Source organism: Narcine bancroftii, chromosome 1 (genome assembly GCF_036971445.1).
Source record: "Narcine bancroftii isolate sNarBan1 chromosome 1, sNarBan1.hap1, whole genome shotgun sequence".
Classification (NCBI taxonomy): domain Eukaryota; kingdom Metazoa; phylum Chordata; class Chondrichthyes; order Torpediniformes; family Narcinidae; genus Narcine; species Narcine bancroftii.
In genome coordinates, this window is record NC_091469.1 from 126679172 (window position 1) to 126701232 (window position 22061).

General features: G+C 37.0%; 1 protein-coding gene across 5 annotated transcripts in view; it reads left to right on the forward strand.

Moving 5' to 3' along the window:
- LOC138744046 (uncharacterized) overlaps nt 1-22061 on the forward strand; it is an 83287-nt gene that overhangs the window by 25371 nt on the left and 35855 nt on the right. For 4 of the 5 annotated variants that reach the window (XM_069899565.1, XM_069899800.1, XM_069899892.1 and 1 more), the window contains 3 exons: nt 1321-1406; nt 3908-4025; nt 5494-5630. In XM_069899565.1, coding sequence (XP_069755666.1) covers nt 1321-1406; nt 3908-4025; nt 5494-5630 — 341 coding nt within the window. The remainder of the gene's footprint in view (nt 1-1320; nt 1407-3907; nt 4026-5493; nt 5631-22061) is intronic. The other variant, XM_069899646.1, reaches the window with a different exon arrangement.

Consider the following 22061-nt stretch of genomic DNA (forward strand, 5'->3'; position numbering starts at 1 on the left):
ATTCTGGCCATGACCAACCTCTCAAAGCATTTCATCATAATAGATATTAGTGCTACTGGGTAATCGTCATTGAGGCAGCTCACTCTGCTCTTCTTGGGCACCAGGATGATGCCCTTTTGAGGAAAGTGAGAACCTCCGACTACAGCAGAGATTTTAAAATGTCCGTGAACATTCCAGCTAGCTGGTTGGCACAGATTTTGAAGTATTTGCATCAAGTTGTTTGGATTTTATGGAGAATAGTGGAGTTGTGAGAGTAATTAATAATTGATTGAAAAGTCTTTTGTCTTTCATACCTGTTCTTAAGCCAGCATGCCATGCAAGGTTACTCCTTACTTCAATATGGTGTCATACTGCTTCATGTTGAATCCATGAACAGTTGCAAGCTCCATCATAAGAAAATAAGAGAAGGTTCAACTTGTGTCTCATCTGCCATTTGATGAAGCCATGTCTAATCTTTAGCATCATTTTCCAACGCTAACTGCATATTCTTTAATTCCTTTTGATTGCTGTATTAACCATACCAACAACTGGCTCTGTAGTTCTTTTGGAAACAATTCTAAAGATTCACTATGGTTAAGAGAAGAAATTTTGTCACATTTGTGTTCCAAATGGTTTACCTTATTTTTAGACCGAGGCCGATGGTCCTAGATATCCCACCTTCTGAAGTCCATAGCCCTCAACTGCTTAATCTCTCCTTGTACATAGAACCCATCCCAGGAATTGGTTTAATGAACCTTCACTACACTTTCCATTACAATTGTAACTTCATTTGGTGGAGAGAGACTAAACGTACACAATGTTCCAGGTGCTAAATCAATGCAACCTTGCTGAATTCTCCACACATGTTCCACTCCAATCAATGATCAAAGAAGGTGAATTTCCATTGCCAACTACAACTGAAAGCCAAATACATGTTTATCTTGATTGGTAGTTCAAAATACAGTGAACATGGGTTAATAACTTTTTTAATTGATCTCTGTTCTCTTCTAATTTGTATATTTTTTTTTATTTAAAAAAAAACTCCTGTAAAAATATTGGTAATTGGGACATTTACCAATGCATTTTCAATCAATGAACAAGCAGAAATTGTAATTGCTTGTCTCTTGCAAGAAAGATGAATTTCCAATGACCATTTTCCAATTTTTTTAATGCTTATCTAAAAAGTGGTAATCTCTTGAGCTTTAATGTTATCTAACCTATTCTGCAATGTTTTACTGCAATGCATAGTATTTTAACTGTCAAGGTGTTATCAAAAGCTTTGTGTTTCCAGAACTGTAAAATGAAATGGGAAGTTGAAGTTCTCAATTTTATTTGATGAAGCAGGTCTTCAACAGAAACGAAAGGTTTTACAAGAAAAGCATCTAAAGGCAAAATCTTTTGCAGGCAAGATTGCTATTGGCGGTGGAGTAAGTACTTGTAATAAATACTGAATGTTTTTTGAAAATACTCTGTGACTATAATGACAGCTTTCAAATAAAGATAACTGAATGTCATAAATTTGTACTAGTTAGGAGCACATTTAGGCTCTACCATTTAATGTCAATATTGATCTGATTTTAACCACCACTCTGCATTTCCATCAACCTGGATGTTCATAGTGTCTTGAAACTGAATAAAAGATGTGTTTCTATTTTCAGTTTAAACAAAAAAAATCCAACATTTTTAAAAATAAAATTCAGATGCCTGAATAAAACACAAAAGCATAAGAAATAGGAGTAGGAAAAAGCCATTAAACCTGTTGATCCTTTTCTGCCACTCAATAAAATCATGGGTGATTTGGTTGGATTCTCTATTCCATTTGCCCACGTTACCTCTCATCCCTTATTCCTCTATTCTTCAAAATCTATCCACCTGTGTCTTCAATGAATTCAATAATGCAGCCTCTATAGCTTCCTTGGGAAGAGAGGCTCACAAATTGTATCTTGAGGCTTCCCCTAGACTTTGTGTCACCTGCTAGTGTAAACAACCTCCAAGTTTCTATCTTGCAACTTTCATAATTTTGTGTCTTGATCTCCATTCATCCTTTAAACTCCAATGAGTATGGTCCCAGGCCTCTCAATCTCTCCTCATAGGATAACCCATTCATTTCTGGAATTAATGTGGTGAACCTCCTCTATACTGCCTCCAAAGCTAGTACAGGTACACAATCCTTTATCCAGAACCCTTGGGGGGGCAGTGTGTCCTGAATTTCAGATTTTTCCGGATTTCGGAAAGCCAGATTTAAACCCACTCGAATTGTGCGGCCGTATCACCCCTCCCCCACCTCCTTCCAGTCGTGCTGCCGATCTTCTGCCCCGCCCAACTCTGGCTGCTGGTCTCTCTCCCCAGTTGTCGGATTTTGGAGCTTTCCGAATTTTAGGTGTCCAGATAAAGGATTGTGTACCTGTACATCCTTCCTGAAATAAGGACACCAGAATTGCACTAGATAGGACAGCACCAGTAATTTGTACAGATGCAGTAGAACCTCCCTGCTCTTTTTTTTTTTTTTTTGAGAACAAAGAACATTTATTGTACAACAGTGCAAAGTTGGGTGCTTCCTCTTGCCCTGGGAATACACACACATCGAACCTCCCTGCTCTTAAATTCATTTCATCTAGCAATGAAAGCTAATATTCCATTTGCCTTCTTACTACATTTGATCTTAGCTAAAAGGCCGAGAAGCGATTGCATTTGCCTTCTTGATTACCTGTTGCGCCTGAAAACTATCTGCAATTCATGCACAAGCATTCCCAAGTCCCTATGCATGACACCTTGCTGCAATTTTTCACCATTTTAAGTAAGTCTGAGCTACCATTTTTCCTTCCAAAATGGATGATCTCATTAACATTGTACTGCATCTGCCAGATCTTTGCCCACTCACTTAACCTATTATAACTGAAGACTCTGCGTCCTCTACATAATTTGTTTTTTCACTCAATTTAATGTCATTGTCAATCTTAGATACACTTTTGGAAAATAAAGTCTGAATTCAAGCAATGTTTCTGTATTCTATAAATATACAGATAAATGTTTTAAAAAATTTTTATTTAATTATTTGCATCATTACAGGGAAAAATGAATAAAACATTAATCAAATATTCATAGCCAATGAAACAAAAAAAACTTTTGTTTTTCTCCCCATCCCCCCCATCCAAAAGTAAGAAAAGGAAAGAAAAGAAACACCTACCATTTAATATATAATAATACCATATACAATTATTAATCATTATTAAAAATTACTAATTAAGAGGAGTAGGTAAGATAGAAGAGGTGGATGGGAAATTATCTGTAAAAACCAAATACTATAAAAATGTTCAACTCAATTCCTTAAAATATATGTAATTTTTTTTCCAAAGGTATACAATTTTGCATCTCATAGCATCGATTTAATAACAGTTCTCTATCATCTTTCCATAATATCACTATACATTTCTTTGCAGTTGCTATTGCAATATTTAAAAAAAAATTCTTGGTATTTATCCAATTTCAATTTTATTTCCTTTTCATAAATATCTCCAAGTAAAAATATTCAGATAAATGTTTGATACAGGCAAGACATTTAAACTGAACATGTGTGCTGTAATTCAAGGATGGCTCAAACAAGAGCTGAATTTAGTTTGTGAAGCATTGGAGACAGAAATAGAATGTCATTGTGGTGATGCTTAAATATGATATTAGAGAGTAGAATGAATTTCAAACGCTCCTTAGTCCTGCTATACTTAATCTAGGGAGAATAAGCAGATAAATAATGAAAGAATAACTGATCAGAAATTAAGATAACTAATTAAATTGAAAGAAAAATCATTAAATTGAGGTTTGTTTTTCAATGCTTTCCTTACGAACAACTCTAACTGCATCTTTAATTAAATTGAAAGAAAAACCTTATTCCTGTTATTGGCATTTAATAGTCAATTTTCTATATTTGCAGATTAGCTTGTGGCCAGAAATGGACAATATGAGACTTACTAAAGGAGAAGTAATTGGTCTTGCTATAACATCTTTGCTGCTAGGTCTTACTGTTTTCATCATATTTGAATACCTGCATGGTATGTGTTCAGTTTGTTATTGAAATAATCCATTTAATTTATCATTAACTTCTCTGTTTTGACTTTGATTTTTGCCTGTATATATCAGGTTTTTAGGAAGATTTCATGCACAAAAAATTGTTCCATCTTTTCTCTTTGAGGGTTGATGGAAAGGCACACTAAATTCAATGTTTTGCATTAATTTTAATACTATTTGGATTTTAATTAAAAATTTAAATTTCGGCATGCAGCATGGTATCAGGCCATTTCGGTCCATGCTGCAAAATTGACCGACAAACCCTGGTACAGTTTGAATGGTGGGAGAAAACTGGAGCTCCCGGATGAAACACAGGCAGACACTGGGAGAACATACAAACTCCTTACAGGCAGCATGGGATTCGAACCCTAGTCCTGATCACTGGAGCTATAACATTGCAGCGCTAACCACTACACTAACTGCTGCTCCTTTTATTAAATTATTTTTTAAATTTCTTTTTAGAAGTACCTATTGAATTTTCCAAACTTTGTATGTGATTTTTGAAAAATAGTTTGATTGTCTACTGAATAAACATGGGTAGAGGTCAAGAACAGGGAAGGAGCAATATAGACCCCCTCCCCCCCAATAGTAACAGAGACTCCAAGAGACAGATAGGGAGAGATTCTCAAAAGATGCAAAATAATGTTGTAGTAATTGATAATTTTTAACTTTTCTAATATTGATCACCACCATCTTAGAGTGAAGGATTTGGATGGAGTGAAATTTGTTGTGTGTTCAGGGTGGTTTCCTGACAATATGTAGATAGGCCAACTGGAGAAGAGGCTATACCTGACCTGTTTTTGAGAAATGAACTAGGCCAGGTATCAGATCTCTTAGTGGGTGAACATTTTGGAGAAAGTAATCCAACTCTCTCTCCTTTACCATTGTGCTGGAAAAGAACAGGAATAGACAATTTGGGAAAATGTTTAATTGGTGTAGGAAAACTTGATCTTCTTTGAACAACAGAGGGTGAGGGGAGACCTGATCGAGGTGTATAATTAGGAGAGACATTATTGATCATGTGGATGGCCAGAAGTTTTTTTCCCAGGGCTGAAATGGCTAACAAACACAAGGGGGGCATAGTTTTAAGGTGCTTGGCAGTAAGTGCAGAGAGCATGTAAGAGGTAAGATTTTCACACAGAATGGTGGGTGCGTGGAATAAAAAAATGGTTGTGGAGGCAGGTAAAATAGGACATTTTAAGAGACCTATTTAACTGAGAAAAATGGAGTAAGGAAATTCTAGGCAGTTGTTAGAGTAAGTTATTAATTCACACAACACTGGGCTGAAGGGCCTGTTCTGAGATATACCTGTTCTATATTTGAATCCCTGATTCTAAGAAGATCCATCTTCCCCATGGTTGGTACTTTGAACAATTTTCTTGTGGATTAATTAGTTTTAATGGAACTTTTATCCCGATGACAATGTTAATGATTGAATGTATTTGTTTTCAGGGACATTGCTTTCTCATTTAAATCTCTTTTGTGAGAGAGTGAGAGCATTCCACAGGAACCATCCTATTTTAAGTAGCTCAGAACTAGCCCTCAACCAATCACTCATAAGGTGGCACAAAGATTTCCGGAAGCTTTTGGTGAGTAATAAAAAATGTATCTCATTAATAGAATTAATTGGCGGTTTGTTTTTCAATGCTTTCCTTACAAACAACTCTAACTGCATCTTTGAGGTTCAAATGGGCAATTCACCATTGATTATGGATTGGGCATGGCTTCTGGATTAGCAAGTAATGTGTATATCCTTGTCTGAGTCAGTTATTTTTATAAAGCTCAATGTCAAGTATATGCTGAGACAATAAACAAAAGGCCCATGTACTATTTTAAACTCAACATTAAAGGTCCAATAGAATCTTGGTGAAATAAAGTCTGCAGTTACTTTGATTGTAGTGCAGAAGAAAATCAACAGGTCCTGCAGCATCCATTGGAAGCAAAGACCTATAACTAGCATTTTGGGCCTAATCTCTTTGTTAAGGTACAAGAGGTTTTAAGAAGATTAGACCCAGACCAAGGATGTATGGAACAAAAGTGAAGGTGACAGGATATTCAGGTACTGATATACCAGTGCAAGGAGAATGCATGGTCAAAGTGAAACACAGGGACAAAGAGCATATGCTAGCATTCATCGTGGTACCAAAAGATGTCCAGGCCATACTAGATTTAACAGCCTGTGAGAAACTGAACCTGGTAAAAAGAGTCCTCATCGTGGAAAGCAAAGGAGTCTATGATGAACTCATGAAAGAGTACAATGACCTATTTCCGGGTCCAAGCTGCCTTCCAGGAGAACACATGATCAGAGTGGATAAGTGCGTGCCAAGGATAAAAGTTCCATTTGCACTTCAAAAGCAACTAAAGGCAGAGTTGGACAGGATGGAAAGCTTGAATGTGATTCAGAAAATAGATGAGTCAACAGAGTGGGTCAGTTCACTCGTTGTGGACAAAAGGAATGGAAAGCTTAGAATTTGTCTGGATCAAAGAGAGAACACTTCAAGCTTCCAACATGTGAATAAATCTTATCACAGTTTGGAAATGCAAAGTTTTTCAGCAAGTTAGATGGATCACCAGAATCTTGGCAGTTGAAATTGGATGAAGCAAGTTCAAGACTGTGCATGTTCAATAGTCCATTTGGCAGATACAGATTCCTAAGGTGACCATTCAGAATTGCCTCAGATCCTGAAGTGTATCACAAAACTATCCTTATGATCTATGAGCACCTGGATAGAGTTGATGCCTCAATGGATGACAGTAAGGGGAACCACGAGAATGGAGCATGATGAGAGATGAAGGAAAGTGCTGGAAGCAACAAGGAAAGCAATCCTGAAGCTGAATAGAGAGAAATACCAGTTCGGGGTGACAGAACTAACATTTGTAGGAGATATTATTGGTAGTGAGGGCATCAGACCAGATCCCCAAAAGGTGTCCGCCATCGGGAACATGCTACGGCCACAATTTAAAAAGGACGTACAGAGGTTCAGTGGAATGGTCAACTTTAGGGGTAAATTCATATCCAACCTCTCTGAAAAGACGGCTCCATTGAGAAGATGAACAGAAAAGAACATTGAATGGGAGTGGAGTCATGAGCATGAAAAGTCATGGAGGGAACTGAAGAAACTGCTCACAGAGGAACAAGTTCTGCGGTTTTACGACTCAGTGAGGCCCATCAACATATCATCAGACGCATCACATAAGGGGTTGGGTGCAGTTCTTCTGCAAAAATATGATGATTGGCAACCCATTGCGTATGTATCACGCTCAATGACAGACGCGGAGATGCGATCCACTCAAATTGAAAAGGAACTGCTCAGCATCACATACGCCTGTGAAAGATTTCATCAGTTTGTGTCAGGACAAGCAATCAGTGTAGAGACTGACCATAAGTCCCTGATTGCATTGTTCCAAAAGCCATTAAATGAATACCCACTTAGAATACAAAGAATGATGATTAGGCTGCAGCGCTATACATTGAATGTGGCGTACACTTCGGGTAAGCTAATGTACATAGCAAACACGTGGTCTAGAGCTGTTGATACGAGAGAGCCCGCAAACACCAAAATGGATGAAGACTTGAATGCCTTCGTGGACATGATCACGTGCACTGCCCATATCAGATGCAAAAATGGAGCTCATAAAGTCAGAGACAAACAAAGATGAAACACTGAGATAATTGAAGAAGGAACATCTTGGATGGATGGCCCAACATGAAGCAGGACTGCTCACCTGATGTTTCAGAGTACTGGAACTGCAGGGCGGAATGATCAGAGGTTGAAGACATCATCTACAAAGGAAGTCAAATCCTTCTTCCAAAGTGTCTGTAAAAAGCAATTATATAAGGGATCCATGGAGGACATCTCTGAATTAAAGGGTAAGAAAAGAGCATGAGAGATAATGTACTGGCCAAGAATCAAAAATGATATAACAAATGAAGTATCAAACTGTACAATTTGCAGGAAATATCAAGCAAGCAATCCTGCAGAACCACTAAAGCCACACCCAGCACATACAGACCTTACCTATTCGTATGTCAAGGGAAGGACTATTTCGTAGTCACAGACTATTACTCCCTGTCCAGAGGTGTATAGACTGAACTCCACCATTGCAGATGCAGGTATGAAAGCCATATTCTCCAGACGTGGCGTGGCAAGCGAGGTCTTCACAGGTAATGGACCCCAGTTTTGCAATTCAAAGTTCTGGCATTTTGCCAAAGAGTCAAACTTTGTACACACCATGTCATGTCCTCATTTTCCACTAGACCATTGGATTGTGGGAAAAATCAATACAGACAGTGAAGCTTACAACAAATTTAAAGAACCTTTCACTTCATCCATGTGTTGTCTAAGAACTCACACACACGAATACAAGATGAAACACTCTAGATCAGAGTGACTGTACATAGACTAAGAAATTGCTCCGTTGAACCCCTTTGCTCTTTCCACTAATAGCAGGGATCTCCAGCCTCTTTGACACTTGCAAGTGATCCCAGGAATTAACCGCCAATTGGTCTTTAAAGTGCCTAGTGTGAAAGCAAAAAAATGTCAGATGATGTCATCTCATGCCAGGGATTGACGGCCTTGACCCCTAGTACAATCCCCGGTGTCTGCAGACGCCAACTTTCCTACAGTCCCTTCTAAAGGTGTATATAGGTCAGCACAACAACAGGGGTTGAAGGGCTCATCCTGCGCTGTACGTAAAGCTGAATTCTGTTATGATTAATTTTCTTCAAATAGAAGATCACAATACATTGATCAGGATATAGGGTAGATCCACCATCGCTCGATGCATCATGATGTCACCTGCAGAAGGTACAACAGTCCTAACCCCGGGAATGTCTCCTCCCAAGTGTGAAAGTGTTCAGTGTCCCAGTTAGGAGTGGTCAAGTGTGAAAAGCCAAACCCTCATTCCTATCCCAGGGCACTAAATGGCCAATTTAGTGGGATGCAAATGTGAAAGGGGCTTCCCAGTGGTAATCCATTTCAATTCCACGTACCACTCCCATGGTCTCGTGCATTGTCAAACTGAGACTACCCACAAATTGGAGAAACAACTCCTCATGTTCAGGGCACTCTCCAACCTGATGGCATTAACAATGTCGTCTTCAGTTTCTGTTAGGGCCTCCATCTCTCTCTCTCTCTCTCTCTCTCTCTCTCTCTCTCTCTCTCTCTCTCTCTCTCTCTTCCTATCCCTAGATATAATTTCCTCCAGTCCCCACCCCTTGTTACTCTTTCTCTATCTCCTTTCCTCCACCTCTGCATTCACAGAGCTACACCCCCTGATCAATTCTTAGCTTTTCACTCCTGCCACTTAGCTGCTTCTCCCCACCTCTTCTTCATTCCTTCCCCCACCTTTTTATTCAGACACGTGCCTGCTTTTTGGTCATTCCTTGATAAAGGGCTTAGGCCTCCTCTGTATGCTGTGGAACCTGCTGAGTTTCTCCAGTACTTTTGTCTAATCAAAACTTTTTTTCTTTTATAAAGAAAATGGAAATGAATTTAGGTCTTTCAACCTTTAAGCTTGCTCCACCATTTAATATGATTATTGGAGATTATCTAAAATAAACTAATTTTCTTTCCATGTCTCTGATTCATCTGGCCCTAAGCACAATATTTAATTCACTGATTATATTTAATGATTCTGCTTCAACTTCTTTCTATCATGGAGAATTCTGAAATTTCACATCTTTTGGAGAAAAAAATTCTCTTCACCATTGGCAAGACCAGAATTTATTACTCATTCCTAGCTCTCCTTGTAAAATCATTACCATAAAGAAATGTGTTGCACTGTGTAGGTGGTTGGCAGAATTATGCATTTTACAAAAGATGGGGATCAAACACTGTCTATGTACTATTTAAAATTGAATGTGGTTCAAATAACTGTCTTAAAGAGGTTATGAGTGATTATCTTTGTCCTCCTTTGTGAAGACAGAACCAAAATAGCTGCTTAGATAATTGATCTGCCATTTCTTTGTTCCTTAGTTCCTAACTTTATAGGGCCTACATTTGAATTTAACAGTCTCTTTCTCTTCATGTGAAAAAATGTTTTTACAATTTGGTTTTGTTCCTTTCAAGCTTATTTTCACCTTAATTAATCCCTTGCTCCTCTTTTGCTGAGTCCTTTTGGGTTTGCTGAACTTTTGAACCAATTTTGTTTCAAGTTCAAGTTTATTTTCATCTGACTGTACACATTACAACCAGATGAAACAGCACATCTCCAGACCATGCTGAATGCACATATACACACACATTACATGATAATTTCATAGATACATAAAGATACAATTTTAAAATAAATATCTAACTATTTTGGGATGACTGATTTGGATACAGACTACTATTCATCAATATCGCAGCCTGCAGAAGAAGCTATTTCCTAGCCTGACAATCAAAACCCCATTTTGATAATCCTCTATATTGACTTTCCATCTGATGCTTTGCAGCTACCAGAGCACACAATGATGCATCCACATAGGAGATTCCCAATTAAGTTCCTGTAAAATGTTGTCAAGATGGGGATGGTAGCCTTGCCCTCCTTCGATCTAATAATATTCCTACTTTCCTTTGTTAACCATGATTGAGCTACATTCCTAATTTTCCTGATGCATACACTTAAAAGTTTTGTCATTGCCAATTGACTGTTAGCCCCACTTCTCCCCCTCCCTTCCCATTAATGAATATCCCCTTACCTATTTTAACTAATTGTCACCTCATACCAAAACCATTTTCTTTATTTGGCTTCAAGATCCAAATTTCATGATCAACATTCCCACGCTTCTTTTTAATGAAGTATTCTACTGTATTATGGTCACTTCTCTACAAGGGTTCTCTTGTCTCATGATTCACAATTAATCCTTTCTCAATACTGATCTAAAATAACCTATCTAGTTGATTTCTCAGGTCCAGAAAACTATCCTGCATATACTCCAGGAATTGTTGGACTTCAGATCTTCCATTACCCTTATCATTGGTAGCATTATGTATCGCAACAACTGAACACTTATCTTCCCACCCACCCCCCCCCTCCCCTTCAGAACACCACAACCAGTACCTATTGCTGGATCAGAACAATGGAAGTATTGCTGAATTCAGACATGATCCGGGAAAGCATGGCATAGGTCTGAATTCTCCACCCATAATTTTCCCATTAGTTACCATATACTTTGGCATACAATCAAACCCCCACCCCCAACCCTTTTCAGCCTCATTTTAAGGGTTTTATGGTATATCTGGCATATAAGTCAACCCTAATTTTCTGGCTGCCTGAGGTGCCCCATTGACCGGCATATAAATCAACCCCCAAAGCTCGCCATGCCTGAGATGGTCAGTTGACTGGCGTAAACGTCAGCCCCCATAGATTAAGCGGATTAATGTGTTGGGTGTTGGCTGGAGGTGATTGCTATCTTGGAGAGCCCATCGAGGCAACGCAGCACACGACGAAAATACGAAGTGAGCTTTAAGCTGAAAGTAAAAGAAATGGCCAAGGAAACCAACTGTGCTGCTACAAAAAAATTTGATGTGCATGAGAAATTGGTAAGAGGGGGAGGAGTCACGTGATGGAGTAGCGGCCGGTAGGAGAATACCAGCCCCCTCCAGAAAAGAAGATAAAAAGCGAAGAAAAAGCAAAGCCCCAGACACAAATCAAATAAAAAAAATAAAGGTGTGGAGAAAATGGCACCTAAGAAAGAAAAACCAAAAACAACGGGAAGAAAAGAAGGAAAGATGCCGGAAGAGAAAAGTGAAGCCCTTACCTGCACGAAAAAGCAGGGACCCGCCGTGGAAAGAGGAGCCCGCTCCCCGAGGTTAATGGAGACCCCGCAGGGTCGTGACCCACTGACTGCGGGACTTCAAAAATGGCTCACTGAGCCAAACAGTTGCGCAACTGCGCATGACAAGGAGAATACCGATGGGAGGGGGGACCAGCTGTGGAAACGCCACAGCACGAACAGCTGAAAGATGCCCGACAGCAGGGCTCCCAGCTGGAAGATAAAGAAAGCAACGGGAAAGGGAGGGGTGAGAAAGAAAGAAAGGAAACAAGAGATACAACAGATAACCAGCCCAGAAGAAGAGGACCAATATCAAGAAACCATGGGAAAAAAAATACCCAACAAACTGAGACAAGCAGCTCAACAAGAAAGTCAGAAGAGACACAGATACAAGGAAGAGAAATAGAAGACACAAACCCAAGAGCAGACACAGAAGAAGAACAACACCAAGCTCTGCACAGAGGAATAGGAGGTAAAATGAATGGACAGTACATGGACAAAATTTTTTTTCAAGAACAAATGAAAGCATTAAAAGAATGGTTGACATGAAAAGTACAGAAGAAAAAGTGAGTAGAATAGAGCTGGTTATAACAGATGTAGGGAAAGGATTAGAAAATGTAGAAGAATGTGTAATGCGGTAGAAATGGAAGTGAACAACTTAAAGAAAATTGGAAGAAAGTGACCAAAAAGAAACATATGAGTTGTTAGCTCAGAAGATGGATATAATGGAAAACTATAGTAGGCGAAACAATATAAAGATAGTGGGCCTTTTTTTTAAAATTTTTTATTTTTCACACCATAAACCACATTGATCAAGCTACATACATTTTCCTTTTCAAATATATACAGTGTCATATTCTCCCCCTCCCTCCCATCCCACCGTCCCTAACTCCCCCCCCATTCATTTAAAGTACAAAATCTAAGATACATTAAACCAGTCAAACAATGTTGTTATTCAATAAAAATAAACAAGAAATTCCACTGAGTCAATTCTTTTCATTTCCTTCTCCTTTCGTTATTTTAGGTGGTAGATGTCCCCGGTAGGTTTTCTCTATTGTGTTTAATGTATGGCTCCCATATTTGTTCAAATATTTCAATAATATTTCTTAAATTATATGTTATTTTTTCTAATGCAATACATTTATTCATTTCTATATACCATTGTTGTATTCTCAAATTATCTTCTAATTTCCAGGTTGACATAATACATTTTTTTGCTACGGCTAGAGCTATCTTAACAAATCTTTTTTGTGCACCATCCAAATCAAGTCCAAATTCTTTGTTTTTTATGTTACTTAGGAGGAAGATCTCTGGGTTTTTTGGTATATTGTTTTCTGTAATTTTATTTAATATCTGGTTTAGATCTTCCCAAAATTTTTCTTCTTTCTCACATGTCCAGATTGCATGAATTGTTGCTCCCATTTCTTTTTTACATCGAAAACATCTATCAGATACTGTAGGGTCCCATTTATTTAACTTTTGAAGTGTAATGTATAGCCTGTGTATCCAGTTATATTGTATCATACGTAACCTTGTATTTATTGTATTTCTCATAGTTCCAGAGCATAACTTTTCCCATGTTTCCTTCTTTATCTTTATATTTAAATCTTGTTCCCATTTTTGTTTAGTTTTACCATTTGTTTCCTCATTCTCCTTTTCTTGCAGTTTAATATACATATTTGTTATAAATTTTTTGATTATGATTGTATCTGTAATCACATATTCAAAATTACTACCCTCTGGTAACCTCAGACTGCTTCCCAATTTGTCCTTCAAGTAGGATCTCAGTTGGTAATATGCCAACACTGTATCTTGAGTTATATTATATTTATCCTTCATTTGTTCAAAGGATAGTAATTTATTTCCTGAAAAACAATTTTCTATTCTTTTGATTCCTTTTTTCTCCCAGTCTCTAAAGGAAAGGTTATCTATTGTAAAAGGGATTAACTGATTTTGCGTCAGTATTAGTTTTGGTAATTGGTAATTTGTTTTATTCCTTTCTACATGAATCTTCTTCCAAATATTGAGCAGATGATGTAATACTGGAGAACTCCTACGTTGTACCAATTTTTCATCCCATTTATATAATATATGTTCAGGTATCTTCTCCCCTATTTTATCTAGTTCTAATCTAGTCCAGTCTGGCTTTTCCCTTGTTTGATAAAAATCTGATAGGTATCTTAATTGTGCGGCTCTATAATAATTTTTAAAGTTTGGCAGTTGTAAGCCTCCTTGTTTATACCATTATGTTAATATATCTAGTGCTATCCTCGGTTTCCCCCCTTTCCATAAAAATTTCCTTATTATTTTCTTTAACTCCTTGAAGAATTTCTCTGTCAAGTGTATTGGCAATGCCTGAAATAGGTATTGTATCCTTGGGAAAATGTTCATTTTAATACAGTTTATCCTTCCTATTAGTGTTAGCGGTAAATCTTTCCAATGCTCTAAATCGTCCTGTAATTTTTTCATTAGTAGATAATAATTGAGTTTATATAGATGGCCGAGGTTTTTATTTATTTGTATACCTAGGTATCTTATTGCTTGCATTTGCCATCTGAAAGGTGATTCCTTCTTAAATTTTGAGAAATCCGCATTATTCATTGGCATTGCTTCACTTTTATTTGCGTTAATCTTATAACCCGATACTTCTCCATATTCCTTCAATTTCTTATATAATTCTTTTATTGATAATTCTGGTTCTGTTAAGTATACTATAATATCATCTGCAAATAAAGTGATTTTATATTCTTTGTCTTTTATTTTTATCCCTTTTATTTTATTTTCTGTTCTTATCAATTCTGCTAGTGGTTCTATAGCTAACGCGAACAATAAGGGTGATAGTGGGCATCCCTGTCTTGTTGATCTGCTTAAATTAAATTGCTTTGATATATGTCCATTTACTGTCACTTTCGCCAATGGCCCCTTATATAATGCTTTAATCCAATTAATATACTTCTCTGGTAAACTGAATTTTTGCAATACTTTGAATAAATAATTCCATTCTACTCTGTCAAAGGCCTTCTCTGCGTCTAAAGCAACTGCTACTGTTGGCGATTTACTCCCTTCTACTGCATGAATCAAGTTAATAAATTTACAAATATGGTCTGTTGTCCGTCTTTTTTTAATAAATCCAGTTTGGTCTAGATTTACCATTTTAGGTACATAATCTGCTAATCTGTTTGCTAATAATTTAGCTATTATCTTATAATCTGTGTTAAGTAATGATATTGGTCTATATGACGCTGGTGCGAGTGGATCTTTCCCTTGCTTTGGTATTACTGTAATTGTTGCTGTTTTACATGAATCTGGTAAGCTTTGTGTTTCATCAATCTGGTTGATTACTTCCATGAGGGGAGGAATTAATAAATCTTTAAATGTTTTATAGAATTCTATTGGGAATCCATCCTCTCCTGGTGTTTTATTATTTGGTATTTTTTTTATTATCTCTTGTATTTCTACTATTTCAAATGGTTCTGTTAATTTATTTTGTTTCTCTATTTGTAATTTTGGTAGTTCAATTTTAGTTAAAAATTCATCTATTTTGTCTTCTTTCCCTTCGTTTTCAGTTTGGTATAATTGTTCATAGAATTCTCTAAAGTTTTCATTAATCTCCGTTAGATTATATGTGATTTGTTTGTCTTTTTTCCTGATGCCAATACCATTTTCTTAGCTTGTTCTGTCTTAAGCTGCCATGCTAGAATTTTGTGCGTTTTTTCCCCTAGTTCATAATATTTCTATTTTGTCTTCATTATTTTCTTCTCCATCTTATATGTTTGTAATGTTTCATATTTTATTTTTTTATCTGCCAATTCTCTTCTTTTTTTAAATTTTTTATTTTTCACACCATAAATCACATTAACCATGGTACACACTTTTTCCTTTTCACACATATACAGTGCCATTTTCTCTCCCCCCCCCTTTCCTCCTCCCATCCCACCCTCCCTACCTCCCCCCTCCCGTCCATTTAATGTATACAATCTAGGATACATTAAACCAGTCAGACAATGTTGTCATTCAATAAAAATACACCAGAAATTCTACTGAGTCCATTCTTTTCATTTCCTTTTCCTTCCGTTAACTTAGGTAATGATTGTCCCCGGTAGGTTTTCGCTATTGTATTTAATGTAAGGCTCCCATATTTGTTCGAATATTTCAATATTATTTCTTAAACTATATGTTATTTTTTCTAATGGAATACATTTATTCATTTCTATATACCATTGTTGTATTTTCAAATTATCTTCCAATTTCCAGGTGGACATAATTCATTTTTTTGCTACGGCTAGAGCTATCTTAACAAATCTTTTTTGTGCATCCTCCAAATCAATTCCAAATTCTTTATTTTTTATGTTGCTTAGGAGGAAGATCTCTGGATTTTTTGGTATATTGTTTTCTGTTATTTTATTTAATATCTGATTTAGATCCTCCCAAAATTTTTTTACTTTCTCACATGTCCAGATTGCATGAATTGTTGTTCCCATTTCTTTTTTACATCGAAAACATCTATCACATACTGTTGGGTCCCATTTATTTAACTTTTGAAGTGTAATGTATAGCCTGTGTATCCAGTTATATTGTATCATACGTAACCTCGTATTTATTGTATTTCTCATCGTTCCGGAGCATAACTTCTCCCATGTTTCCTTTTTTATCTTTATATTTAAATCTTGTTTAGTTTTACCATTTGTTTCCTCATTCTCCTTTTCTTGCAGTTTAATATACATATTTGTTATAAATCTTTTGATTATCATTGTATCTGTAATCACATATTCAAGGTTACTTCCCTCTGGCAAACTCAAGCTGCTTCCTAATTTATCCTTCAAGTAGGATCTCAATTGGTAATGTGCCAGCACTGTATCTTGAGTTATATTGTACTTATCTTTCATTTGTTCAAAGGATAAGAATCTATTTCCTGAAAAACAATTTTCTATTCTTTTAATCCCTTTTTTTTATCTAGTGCTATCCTCGGTGTCCCCCCTTTCCATAAAAATTTCCTTATTATTTTCTTTAACTCCTTGAAGAATTTCTCTGTCAAGTGTATTGGCAATGCCTGAAATAGGTATTATATCCTTGGGAAAATGTTCATTTTAATACAGTTTATCCTTCCTATTAGTGCTAGCGGTAAATCTTTCCAATGCTCTAAATCGTCCTGTAATTTTTTCATTAGTGGATAATAATTGAGTTTATATAGATGGCCGAGATTTTTATTTATTTGTATACCTAGGTATCTTATTGCTTGCATTTGCCATCTGAATGGTGATTCCTTCTTAAATTTTGAGAAATCCGCATTATTCATAGGCATTGCTTCACTTTTATTTACGTTTATCTTGTAACCCGACACTTCTCCATATTCCTTCAATTTCTTATATAATTCTTTTATTGATAGTTCTGGTTCTGTTAAGTACACTATAACATCATCCGCAAATAAACTGATTTTATATTCCTTGTCTTTTATTTTTATTCCTTTTATATTATTATCTGTTCTTATCAATTCTGCTAGTGGTTCTATAGCTAACGCAAACAATAAAGGTGATAGTGGACATCCCTGCCGTGTTGACCTGCTTAAGTTAAATTGCTTTGATACATGTCCATTTACTGTCACTTTCGCTAACGGTCCCTTATATAATGCTTTAATCCAATTAATATACTTCTCCGGTAAACTGAATTTTTGCAATACTTTGAACAAATAATTCCATTCTACTCTGTCAAAGGCCTTCTCTGCGTCTAAAGCAACTACTACTGTAGGTGCTTTATTCCCTTCTACTGCATGAATTAAGTTAATAAATTTACAAATATTGTCTGTTGTGCGTCTTTTTTTGATAAATCCAGTTTGGTCTAAATTTACCATTTTCGGTACATACTCTGCTAATCTGTTTGCCAATAGTTTAGCTATTATCTTATAATCTGTGTTAAGTAAAGATATTGGTCTATATGACACTGGTGAGAGTGGATCTTTCCCTTGCTTTAGTATTACTGTAATTATTGCTGTTTTACATGAATCTGGTAAGCTTTGTGTTTTACAATTCTCTTATTTTAGTTGTGTCTTCCTTCATTGCTAATTCTTTTTCTATATTTACTATTTCCCTTTCCAACTGCTCTGTTTCCTGATTGTAGTCCTTCTTCATCTTGGTTACATAACTTATTATTTGCCCTCTGATGAACGCTTTCATTGCATCCCATAGTATAAACTTATCTTTCACTGATTCCGTATTTATTTCAAAATACATTTTAATTTGTCTTTCATTGAATTCTCTAAAATCCTGCCTTTTAAGTAGCATGGAGTTTAATCTCCATCTATACATTCTTGGAGGGATGTCCTCTAACTCTATTGTCAATATCAAGGATGAATGGTCCGATAATATTCTAGCTTTATATTCTGTTTTTCTTACTCTATCTTGCATACGAGCTGATAACAGAAATAGGTCTATTCTTGAGTATGTTTTGTGTCTACCCGAATAATATGAATATTCCTTTTCCTTTGGGTGTTGTTTCCTCCATATATCCAAAAGTTGCATTTCTTGCATCGATTTAATTATAAATTTGGTTACTTTGTTCTTTTTGTTAATTTTTTTCCCAGTTTTATCCTTATTTGAATCCAAATTAAGATTGAAATCCCCTCCTATTAAAATGTTCCCTTGCGTGTCTGCTATCTTCAAAAAAAATCTTGCATAAACTTTTGATCTTCTTCGTTAGGTGAATAAACATTGAGTAGATTCCAAAACTCCGAATATATCTGACATTTTATCATTACATATCTCCCTGCTGGATCTATTATTTCCTCTTGTATTTTAATATAGCTACTCCTTTTGCTTTTGAATTATATGACGCTGCTGTTACATGTCCTACCCAATCTCTCTTTAATTTCTTATGCTCCATTTCAGTTAAATGTGTTTCTTGCACGAATGCTATATCAATTTTTTCTTTTTTCAGTAAATTTAGCAGTTTCTTCCTTTTGATTTGGTTATAGTTCAACGTAGCCATTTCATACTTTGTTTATCTTCTCTTTCCGTTTCCTCATCATCACCTTTCCTTATCCATTTCTGCTTTCTTGTTTTGAACACTTTATAAGACAACATTTCTAAAACATCAAACATTTTCCTTATTCTCCTATTTAAAACTTCTTTAACCCCATTCTCCCCTCCCCCTCCTGAGTTGCCCTTTATCCCTTGTTGGACAACCACATCTCCCCTCTCCATTTGGATTTGCGAATTCACTTGCAAGCGTCAACTGATTTTGCAGTGACCGTAACTCCTCCCCACCCAGCCCCCCCCCCCCCCCGGAAAAGATTTCAATTTTCATATATAACAAAGGTCACTCTTTTAATTCCCTCCTTATTTCCTCTATTCCCTTTCATTCCCTTATTAATTTTTATCTATACTCTATATATTTTCCTTTAAATACGGATACACTCATGTATACACATATATACTTACACATCTATATATATATATCTTCTTCTTTGGCTTGGCTTCGCGGACGAAGATTTATGGAGGGGGTAAAAAGTCCACGTCAGCTGCAGGCTCGTTTGTGGCTGACAAGTCCGATGCGGGACAGGCAGACACGATTGCAGCGGTTGCAAGGGAAAATTTGTTGGTTGGGGTTGGGTGTTGGGTTTTTCCTCCTTTGCCTTTTGTCAGTGAGCTGGGCTCTGCGGCCTTCTTCAAAGGAGGTTGCTGCCCGCCAAACTGTGAGGCGCCAAGATGCACGGTTTGAGGCGTCATCAGCCCACTGGCGGTGGTCAATGTGGCAGGCACCAAGAGATTTCTTTAGGCAGTCCTTGTACCTTTTCTTTGGTGCACCTCTGTCACGGTGGCCAGTGGAGAGCTCGGAGCTCGCCATATAACACGATCTTGGGAAGGCGATGGTCCTCCATTCTGGAGACGTGACCCATCCAGCGCAGCTGGATCTTCAGCAGCGTGGACTCGATGCTGTCGACCTCTGCCATCTCGAGTACTTCGACGTTAGGGGTCATATATATATATATATATATATATATATATATATATACCCATATACACACATACATATAGTTCGTGGTCATTTTACTCTCATTACATGTCTTCATCTCTCTGCTTGTTTTGTAGTTGTTCTGCAAATTTTCGTGCTTCCTCTGGATCCGAGAATAGTCTGTTTTGTTGCCCTGGAATAACTATTTTAAATACCACTGGGTACTTTAACATAAATTTATATCCTTTTTTCCATAGGATCGTTTTTGCTGTATTGAACTCCTTCCTCTTCTTCAGGAGTTCAAAACTTATGTCTGGATAGAAAAAAAATTTTTGACCTTTGTATTCCAGTGGCTTTTTGTCTTCTCTTATTTTCTTCATTGCTTTCTCCAATTTATTTTCTCTTGTTGTATATCTTAAGAATTTTATTAAAATGGATCTTGGTTTTTGCTGCGGTTGTGGTTTCGGGGCTAGTGTTCTATGTGCCCTCTCTATTTCCATTTCTTCCTGTAATTCTGGTCTTCCTAGGACCCTGGGGATTCAATCTTTTATAAATTCTCTCATATTCTTGCCTTCTTCATCTTCCTTAAGGCCCACTATCTTTATATTATTTCTTCTATTATAGTTTTCAATTATATCTATCTTCTGAGCTAACAGCTCATGTGCCTCTAACTTTTTTATTAGATTCTTCTAATTTCTCTTTTAAGTCCTCTACTTCCATTTCTACGATTATTTCTCGTTCTTCCACATTATCCACTCTTTTTCCTATCTCTGATATGACCATTTCTATTTTGTTCATTTTTTTTCTGCACTCTTAATTCTTCTTTTTATCTCATTAAATTCTTGTAATTGCCATTCTTTCACTGATTCCATATATTTAAAAAAAAATATATCCATTGTCCTGCCTTTCCCTTCTTCTTCCATTTCTCTATGTTCTTCTTCTTCTTCTTCCTCTGGGTTGGCCATCTGTTGTTTCCTTGTTTTCTTTTTGCTCTCTTCTTTCTTGTTCTCGTTATTTTCTATGTTCTCTTCCTGTTGCTGTGTTGCAGCTGTCACTCTCAGCTGTGGAGATCGACTCCTCAGCTGTTCCCCCCTCCCGTCAGTGTTTCAGTGTTTTTTTTTTCATGCGCGGTTGTGCACTTTTACTCGGCTCCACGAGCCATTTTTGTAGTCCCGAACTCGGGACTTCCACCGACCTTAGGGAGCGGGCTTCTCTCTCCTCGGCGGGCCTCCTCGGACAGGTAAGGCCTTCACCTTCTTCTTCCGACATTCTTTCATCTTCTCTTCTTCCCGTTGCTTTCGACTTTTCTCTCTTCGCTGCCATTTTCTTCTCACCTTTACTTTTACTTTGTTTTAATTTTTATTCTTGTACCTTCGTGTTTTGTGCGTTTTTTTTTTCAACTTTTCCGGAGAGGGCTGGAATTCCCTGACCGGCCACTACTCCATCCATCACGTGACTCCTCTCCAAAGATAGTGGGCCTTAAGGAAGATGAAGAAGGCAAAGATATGAAAGAATTTATAAAAGAATGGATCCCAAAACTCCTGGGAATGGCAGAAATGCAGGAAGGAATGGAAATAGAAAGGGCACACAGAACATTAGCCCCGAAACCACAGCCACAACAAAAAACAAGATCCGTTTTAGTAAAATTTCTGAGATACACGATAAGAAAATATATTGGAGAAGGAAATGAATAAAATTAGAAAAGACAAAAAACCACTGGAATACAGAGGTCAAAAAAAATTTTCTACCCAGACATAAGTTTTGAGCTCCTAAAGAAGAGGAAGGAGTTTAATGCAGCAAAATCAATCCTATGGAAAAAAGGCTATAAATTTATGTTAAGATATCCAGCGGTGCTTAAAATAGTTATCCCAGGGCAGCAAAACAGACTGTTCTTGGATCCGGAGAAAGCACGAGAATTTGCAGAATGCCTGCAAGACAGAAAGAGAGATGAAGAGATGTAACAAGAACAAAGAACAATGATAAACTACATATAAAGATGTAAAAATAATGTATAAGTAAGAACTAAAGGAGGGAAGAGAAGGGGGGAAGAGGGGTTGAAAAAGAAGAAAAGAGGGGAAGCTTTGTTGTAATGTGAAGATAAAAGTTTTCTGGAGGGGGTTGGGTGGGAGAGAATAACAGTCACTGCGAAATCAGTTGACACTTGCGAACTGGTTTGCAGTCCAAATGAAGAGGGGAGTTGTGGTTGCCCGGCAAAGGACAAGGGGCAACGCGGGGGGGTGGAAACACTTGGGGTTAAGGGAATTTTAGATGCGGGAATGGTTGAAATATTTTATATTTTAGAAGTGTTGTC